Here is a 9273-nt window from a genome sequence, read left to right as displayed (position 1 = left end):
TTTATACAAAAGTGCATTTCATAGTCATGGACAACTACAAAACACAGGTTCAATAAGATACGATACTCATTTCGTACAGCTATTTCTAGCCAAGAACACAGTTTAGTTCACACAGTGAACACTATTCTGACCTTAACAAATGTTTAAAGTACAACAGTACCGAATGAGGTTAACATAATTTATCCCACTAGTAAAATACAATATAATGCTGTTGCTATTTTATTCTACGATCAACTGGAATTCACACGTCATTGCTCAAGTCATCTAACTTCACTGGCTACTGGTGGTGGGCCAAATCAAAGCGACGTCTGGCCGCTGGTGCAGCAAGAGGAACAGCACCCTCTTACCTGCAATACATTATCAAACCTTACGCTCCTGCCAGGGCACCCCAGGTGTTCCACATCCACTGGTCACCTTACTGCCCCCTCCCTAAAAAGCCCTCCTTTTCATTACAGCTCTTCGCTGTCCTGGCCACACAGGGGTGGAATGAGCTCCCCACTACGCTCTCCACTAGGACAGCAGAGTGACTATTCATCTTTCACAGCGGACTGAATATCTGCCTGTTTAAACTACATCTTGCACGGCGCACGTATTGCTGAACATGTTGTATTGGTTAGCTACAGTGCTGTCTGTAATTATTTGTAACACAGTTTTCATTGTTTTGGCTCTGTACTGCAGTACATTGGATTTGAAATGATACAATGAACATGAAATTAAAGTGCAGACTGTCAGCTTTAATTTAAGGATATTTACATCCTTATTCAGTGTTCTAGCGGCAGCCATACATGCCCACACCATAACAGTACCTCCACAATGTTTTCACAGATGAGGGGGTGCTTTGGATCATGAGCAGTTCCTTTCTTTCTCCACTCTGTCCTCTTTCCATCACACTGGTACAGGTTAATACCCATCTCTTCTGTCCATAAGAGCTTTCTCTACCGTTTTTTAAATGTCCTTTTAGCAAACTCTACCTTGGCTGCTCTGTCCTTGAGGCTTACCATGGTTTGCATCTTGCAGAATCCCATTGAGGTTATGCTGGTGAAGTCTTCTCTTCATTTTTTGTGTTTGCCACATCTATGCATTCATCCTGAAGAGTGCTCTTCATCTGTTCAACAGCTGGAAAGTAGTTTTTCTTCACAATTGAAATTGTTCAGTCATCCACTACAGTGGTCTTCCATGGTCTACCATATTTTTGAGCTCACCAGTGCGTTTTTTTCTTCTTAATAATGCATCAGGCAGTTGATTTTGATACACCCAATGTTTTGGGTATGCCTATGATCAATTTATGATCAATTTTCAGACACACGATGGCCTGCTTTACTGGTCCTCATGGTGAGACAACAGAAACAGACTCCAAATGAAAATTCCACACCAAGAATCAACTCTGCACACAGATGGCCACGAAACAGATGAGCAGCCGATTGTCCAATTACTTTTTCTCCTCTAGAATGGGGGGACTATGTACTTAGAAGGTTGCCATTCCTACTTGGATCACCCAGCTACCCTCATTAAAGCTGCCAATCTGCACTTCCTCTTATTCATAGTTTTATTTCAAATCCAGTGCGCTGGAGTACAGAGCAGAAACAACTAAATTGTGTCACTGTCCCAATGACTTTGCATTTAACCATGTCTAATGATGTGCAAGCCCAGTTCACAACTGTGTTTAGCACAAACTGCTGCATTTCGCATGGATTACAATAGGTTTTATACTCAGAAAACGCTGAGGCTGCTCATTCTAAGAAATCTACCAGATCTACCGACCAGAACAGAAAAGCTTACAATCGGCGATTAGAATGAACAAATTCCATTCCGTTTTAGATTGAACGACAGATACAGTACTATGGATAGACATGGGTCAAATTATGTCGAACTGAGGAACAGACAACCACTTCTGTGGCCTACAGATGGCGCTGGACTTTAAAGTCAGCAGCTGCATAACAGGAAATACCGTAGAATGTTGAAAGTGCAATAATTTACAAAATGATACCTTTCGAGTGAATTTGAATGCCGTTGTTTCGTGTTATTTGCTCATTTCTGGATGATGTTTAGTTGTCTAGATTATTATTTGTAACGAATTCATTGTGATTCACGTAATTACAATGTCATCGAAGAAAAGATCCAGGCGCTATGAAGATGAGGAGGACAGCCGAGACCATAAGAGGCATAAGGAATCAAAACATGATTTGGAGAAACTGAAGAAACAAACTAAAAAACTTCAACAAGAAGTCCAAAAAATAAAGCACGTTGAGACCTTGTAAGTCAGACTTTCTCCTGAAGCCAGTGAAACACGTTATACTAGCTAACGTATCGATACAGCTAAAAATAGTATATGATTTCTTGAACAGCATGGAGTTTAAGGACGATACTGTAGTTACTCGTGATAGCTACTTAAAATGGGGTCACCATCACGGCTGTGAAAAGTTAACCCCATATATCAGCATAACATATCGTGGCCAACACTGTATAGCCGAAATCAAGAAACTCCTGAAAACGTAATTGCACGTCTAAATTAATCTAGTGATTGCAAGATGATATGAAATTGTATTCAGAAAGCCGACAATAGTGGAAAAAACATATTTGTTTTCTCCCTTCTCTTGCAGTTATGAAAAACCCCCTCCTGGCCTGATTAAGGTTTGTAATCGTCTCTCAGTTCCCAACCGAGATCATGGTGCAGCACAAAGCCTTGAAGCTATTTATTGTGACAGTGTGTACACAGTTAACAGCGTATATACGCAAACTGTAAATTTGGCTTAATGTAAATGCATGCAAGGAGAACCGAGCCTGCAAGTGACACAGCCTATGGATTAGCTGTCATAGTACTGCTGGCGTCACACTGAGGATGCTTTTGTAGGAGGACGAATACAAACCCGAAGACTGTATACCTGATTCACCTGGGAATGAACAAGCGAGAGACTTTTTGGCCCATGCTCCCACCAAGGGTTTGTGGATGCCACTTGGGAAGGAAGTCAAAGTAATGCAGTGTAAGTACAGAGGGCGTTGCATTTACACTGACCTTGTTATACCCTTTACAAAACTTCCCCACAGTAATGCCTTTATAGTATAGTGGTGAAGAAACTCACCTATTAAAGAGAATTGTTAATTATCATGATGCATTGTAGGGGAAATTACCTAAGAAATTGCATAATCAGTGTGTTTTCTATGTGGGGAAACTAACCACCAAAAGGCCAGAAGGTGTCACTTTAGTGCCTCAATATGGGAAGTTCTGCTCAGTGTAATTGAAGCAGTCAGTGATGTTGCACATTTTCCCCAGTGAATATTTTATTATAATAAGCTTATTATGGTTGCCAAGCTTAAGAGCGGTTTCACATATCTTGGGAGAACAACTGCATTCATTTATTTCTCATATTAATTCCTGTTCCCACACACGGTTGTGGTATGCAGTGCAAGTACTCATTCAAGCACAGTACACAAGTTTCAATTGTTTTCTTGTGGCATTTGTAACCTTTTTTTTGTTCTTGGAGAGGTATTTGCATAGTTTTTTTTGTAGTTTGATTGTTCATTTTCGTATTTTGAGAAGTTTGCTCATTGTAATGTGAAATAACCCAAATATTTTGCAACAGCAGTCTCAGAAGGGAAAACACTGTGGAATAAACAAGTTAATGGGGCATTTCCTGACACATAGACAGTCTTTGTGCACGCCTCGATGGGATCATTGATAAGGGAAACTGAAGAACTGGCTTAATTATGTGCCGGATGGACAGCCGTGCTGCTTTTTCATCCATAGCATGAAATGTGTTTGATTTTCTCATGAAAATAAATAATGCAGATCAAACATTTCACATTTGATTTTCGAAAATCAAATGTGAAATGTTTGATTTGCGTTATTCATTCATTTTAAATGTCACTTTCATGTGGAGAAACCTCAGAAGTACGCGGACGAGTGTCATGCAGTCAGATGTGTGCGTTTGTAGGTTGGAGATGCAAACGCTATGGGCACCGAACGGGAGACAAGGAGTGCCCTTTCTTTATCAAAGGAAACCAAAAGCTGGAACAGTTCAGAGTTGTAAGTTTCCCCTCATACATTTCTGGCTCAGATTTACTCAGGATGCAATATTTCTTTGTCCTTAACTTTGAGCAACTATTGTCTTTTTCTCGAGCTTTGTTAAATTGTTACTGAAATTTGAAGTTCCTCAGGGCACATCAGGCTCAAGCTAAATATGGGCTCTAGTCTGTAGGCATTTTGCCTATGAGTGGTCAGCAGTGAATGAATAAACCGTACGCCTCACTTTTAATGTGTTTGCAGGCACATGAAGACCCAATGTATGACCTGATAAGAGAAAACAAACACAATGAAAAGGAAACAAGGTATTTGTTTTTTTTTTTCCCGGGCTAATTATATTCTGCCATATTTGCTAACAAAGCTGGAAATCACGGGCAAGTCTGGCATCTTGCCCTGCTGAAACAAAGTGCTATCAGTGCAGTCTGGCATCTGTGCCAGTTGCCCCCAGGGCAGTGTTGCCAAGGGAGGAAAAGTTTCAGTCAGCAGAGCGTAGTGCTGTAAAACTGTGACACAAGTGATGCATTTCCTAATTTGGCTCACTGTAAGTGCAACACTGCAGAATTAAAAGGAAGAAATTAAGTCTGCGTGCTACGATAATGCTCCCGTAGCATATTTTATTTCCATACATGCATATCAATGTTGACCATATGTGCACAGATAAAATTTCAGCGGAAGATGTTAGTGATGTTCAGACTTCATTTTTTCTTTTTTGGTTGCGTTTGGTCCTGCACTTCAAGTTGTATTTGGGTGACTGTATTTGCATTCAAACATGACTTACCTCAATGGTAACCAACCCTGTTCCTGGAGATCTACCATCCTGGAGGTTTTTACTCCAAACCTAAGAAAGCACACCACTTTCAACAGCTGGAGATCTTGTTCAGCTGCTAATTAATTGAGTCAGGTGTGCCAAATTAGGCTTGAAATGAAAAACTACAGGACGGTAGATCTCCAGGAACAGGGCTGGTTACCACTGACTTGCATGACGGTGACTGTTTTTTATTAAAATCGATGGCACACTAAGGTGCTCGTAAACTATGTGCATGCATGCCAGCAGTCGGATTGTGCATTCTGCTCTGCGAATTAGCTAAGCTAGCAAGTTGGATTGTTATGGTTACTGGTTTATTTGTTGAATCAGACAATTGAAATAGCTCACGTTGCAGTGTGTATGGAAAGCAAACCATTAGCTGTGAATCCTACCCAGCACAGTGGCATTTCTGCCAGGCGAGCTAGCTATAAAAGCATGCCAGTAACTAGAATTTATTTAGCTACCTAGTTAAATGTAATATTTGTATTGCAAATCAGACGGCACTCACAAACGTTTTGTCACTTGCCTGCATCATTGTGCTGTTCCATGTCAGAAATAATGAGAAAGACAAAATAATTTGACAAAAACATCTTAAATAAACAACATTTAAACATATGTATGTAAACCCCAAAACATGAGTCGAGTTAGCGATGTTAAACGCAAAATAATTATGCAGTTATCCATTAACATTTAAATAATTTTGTCCTTATTTCATTGACATGCATATTCAGTTCCTATTGAGCATGCATATGAAAAAGATGGATAACCATTAGCGTTCTGCATAAGAACTAGTATTCATGATCATCATCAAATCACAGCTAACATCAACGCAAAACATATATGAAATTGGAATAAAAATAAAAACTGGTGAGGAGGATTAAAGAACAAAAGACTCGGGATAGAAACAGGATAATGGTGATGCCTCCTTCAGGTCACTTGGAGAAACTGTGATCAGGGAGTGAATCCATCAAGCCTTCCATTAGAGAAATACTTTATCTCTAGCACCCCCTTTACGGGATATATAACAAGCTATAGCCTCATTACCCTTAGAGTATTTCCACCATGTTTTAACTTATTGACATGTCTCAGATCGCTGGTCGTTAGTCCTAATAGCCGATTTGTGTCTGCAAATTCTCATTTTCATTTCGCGAATAGTCTCCCCTATATAGCAAAGGCCACGGGGACACTTTAGTAAATCAATTACACATTTAGTAGTGCTGGTGATCCCGCCTGTAATTTTCCTGAACGGTGCTGCATGACCACCGTGGACTTAATCGTAGCGTTACAACTCACACAGTTATGACAACTAAAACTGCCTTCAGGTAAATCTGCAAGACATTAAGTGCTTGGAAATACGGGCTTTTACTACATAATCTCTCAAATTACTCGACCTCTTGTTGGTAAATCCAGGTGCAATCCCATGAGATGTACCTATACTAGGGTCCCGGTAAGTATGTGCCAATAAAGCTTCATGGTAGATTTAATGGATTGGCACATTGGGCTAAACATAGTCGGCATAGTAATAAGGAGAGTTTCTTAGGTCTAGGAGGAACCATGCAGGAGACAGGAATTGCCTTTAGGATGTTATCACTCTCTTCTGTTGATTATTTCTCATTTTGCTGTGTTGCAAATTAGACTATATTTACATAGGATTTTTTCTACTCAATAGTTAGTCACTTTCTGTGATGTCGAACTGAAATGAATTATTTAGATGTCTTCAGAAGACAGTTCTTGACAGTCAGTGTTTGACATTTTTAAGGAATAACAGGAAAAAATGTGAAGGGATAAATTAAGTTTCTGTAGGTACCGTATTTTGCTATCACTATGTTTTAAATATAAGGATAAACAGCTAAACATTTAGGGGGTTTTTATTTTTATGTGATGAAATAAATAAAAAAAACACAAGTCAACAATTTGTCTTAAAAGGCTACTTTGCTGCATTCCAGACAAAGAAAACAAAATGGATGACCCATAATTATTATCCAGATCTTACCTGTAATGGAAGAAAATTGTAAATGCAAAAAGCACAAATTTAAAAGTGCAAATAACGTGATTTTAGAACATGGTACTGTATGAAGTTGTTCAATACACTTCTCAGTTTCTGGGTTACGGCATCAGTGTTTAATTAATACGTAATTCGAGTCTTTTCAGAAAATGACTGCACATTTCCGCAGAATTGCTATTCAAATACTTTCTTTAAAAGATTGCAGTATAACCAAGAGGTTTTTTGAAGTTATTAGTTGGATTATAAATTAGATTTGTAATAGTATCGTGTTTGCAGCACATTAGGTCCTGCAGGTTAGTCAGCTTCTTTTGTGTTGCCTTTCTTTTGCTCACACTCTTTATTACAATATGGTGAGGTAATAAAACATCGCCAACCGTGAGTATACTTTTTGGGCGCACATTGTTAGAGCTCTCCTTATTACCTCCATTTGACTCTGTTGGAAGTCTTTGTGCGAGGCTGACATCTTAGAGGCTGAATAATAAAATTGACTGCTGGGATGAAATGAAATGGAGGAAAATCAGAAATGAAGCAGGACTGGTGTTTTCCGGAGCGCAGACTGTCGAGCAGTAATCCCGTCCCAGCTTTCAGACGAGCGTGCTGCAGATGAATTGTTAATTGCGTTTCTCTCTTGGGAAATATTTCTGAAGTATATCCTCGTACTTTTTATCTCTCTCGGACCACGTCACACCCGAAGGGATGAAAGTTTAACGAAAGCCCATTCACTGAAACGTCTTAATATTCTTTTTCATTAGGAGGCATTCATAATTCATTTAACAGTGCGTTTGCAGGCTGCATCCGTTATTTGTAACTGCAGTCTTCATTTTAAAACTCAGGCTGATGCTCGTTATGGATTTTTCTGGTCATTCTGTTGAGTGACCAGAAGCTCCTTTCTCAACCAACTTTTGGCTCCAGCTGGGGATCACCTCGAGTCCACTTAATCTGTGGAAATCCATTCGGCAGCTGTCATCAAGCTGTTCCCTCACCGTTCCCCCATAACCATATGGAGATTAATCTCAGCCGCATGGCAGGGTTCCGCTAATTCTTTATTTATGGGGTTTCAGAGCTGCGACGGCTCGTTCCTTAGAAAGCGAAATTGTAGCCACCTGAAATCACACGGGGGTCGGGCGGAGGCGCTGAAAGATACATGAAGGTAAAGATTACGGTTCTCCCGTCAGGAGCGCTCCCGTTTTGCAGCCGGGCGTGTAATTGCGTTCCCCCTCGGAGGCCCCGTTGGCGTCTCTGTTGAGTGGCGGCCGTGGCCCCGCCCCCTCCCCCCCACGGCGCTGACCGCTCTGATCTCTCGTCTCCAGGATACAGCAGCTACAGCAGCTGCTGCAGGACACCACCTCCGACTCGGACAGCAGCAGCAGCCGCAGCAGCAGCAGCAGCGGCGGCAGCAGCCGGCGCAGGAGCAAGAAGAAGGGGAAGAAGGAAAAGAAGAAGAAAGAGAAGAAAAAGCAGAAGAAGAAGAGCAAGAAAAGGAAGCGCAAGTCCTCCAGGGCCAGCGACGGCTCCTCGACGGACTGAAACGGGGACGTGGCCGGGCGCGCGGCTCTCCTGCCCCCCCGCCGTCGGGCCCCGCCCTCAGGAGGGGGCCCGGCCGACAGACAGACAGACAGAACGCCTCGGCGGCGTGCAGCGTGAGCCGCTAATCACAGGGGGGGGGGGGCTTTGTTTCTCCCCCCCCCCCCCCCCGAGTCAGAACCGTTTAATAATGCATGGATTTCCCGCTCTCTGTTTGCCAAGGGTGAAAGGTTAATTAGGCATCTTCATCAGATCATACAGAGCTGATCCAAACAAGGACCTGATCTCACAACCCTGCATTTGCTGTGTAAATATGATTCTGTCCACAGTGTAGACAATTACACCAGGGATGCATATGCAGGGGAGATTGTGGTTTATATTGAGTGAATGTACGCAATACATATCCATATAGTATGTAGGAAGTGTGTTACCTTCACTTTTCCTATAAAAAAAAGTTTGCAGTTTACAGTGTTATTCCGCCTTATTTGAAAAAAGTGATTGTCTAATTTGGCTAATCAGCTAGCCACAGCTTCCAGTAATAGCCAGTCTTGCCACAGCACCTTTTAATGTTTCAAGATGCGCAGATATGTAAATACGAATGTAAATAAAGGAGACTTCAAATAAATTCAACTAAAGAATATTTCCAGTATCTTGAAGCATTTTTCTTTTTTTCATAAACTTACACATTTGCTTTTGTATGTGGTTTTCAAATCCCAGTGCAAGCTCAGTATGGCCGTCACGGTCACCCATCGCCACAAGCCTGGATATCTGCAGGCACAGACTCACAATAGTGCACCAGACATGATGAGTAATATTAAAGTGGCCATTTTTATGTCCCAGCAGGGCTGTGTAAAAATGGTGGAATTGCACAGATATGCCAAAGCTAAACGTGTGACCGTGATGTCCTGATTGCCTTTG

The 9273-nt window shown here is 41.4% G+C and overlaps 1 protein-coding gene across 1 annotated transcript; it reads left to right on the top strand.

The window, feature by feature from the left end:
• Window positions 1-1927: 1927 nt before the first annotated feature.
• Window positions 1928-8995, top strand: rp9 (RP9 pre-mRNA splicing factor). The gene is made up of 6 exons (XM_064348303.1): window positions 1928-2254; window positions 2601-2631; window positions 2852-2981; window positions 3933-4024; window positions 4265-4326; window positions 8142-8995. Exons 1-6 carry the CDS (start codon window positions 2100-2102, stop codon window positions 8356-8358), a joined length of 687 nt encoding a protein of 228 aa, XP_064204373.1. The 5' UTR covers window positions 1928-2099; the 3' UTR covers window positions 8359-8995.
• The last annotated feature ends 278 nt before the right edge of the window (window positions 8996-9273 follow it).

This window comes from Anguilla rostrata, chromosome 8 (assembly GCF_018555375.3).
Source record: "Anguilla rostrata isolate EN2019 chromosome 8, ASM1855537v3, whole genome shotgun sequence".
Taxonomy (NCBI): domain Eukaryota; kingdom Metazoa; phylum Chordata; class Actinopteri; order Anguilliformes; family Anguillidae; genus Anguilla; species Anguilla rostrata.
Note: the sequence above shows the minus strand (reverse complement) of the source record. Positions and strands in the feature narration are given on the sequence as shown.

Excerpts from the sequence above, each read along its gene's own strand:
- rp9 (XM_064348303.1), top strand. The coding sequence starts at position 2,100 with ATGTCATCGAAGAAAAGATCCAGGCGCTATGAAGATGAGGAGGACAGC. Across the intron at positions 2,255-2,600 it reads ATAAAGCACGTTGAGACCTT|TTATGAAAAACCCCCTCCTG; the intron begins GTAAGTCAGACT and ends CTTCTCTTGCAG. Across the intron at positions 4,327-8,141 it reads CACAATGAAAAGGAAACAAG|GATACAGCAGCTACAGCAGC; the intron begins GTATTTGTTTTT and ends TCTCGTCTCCAG.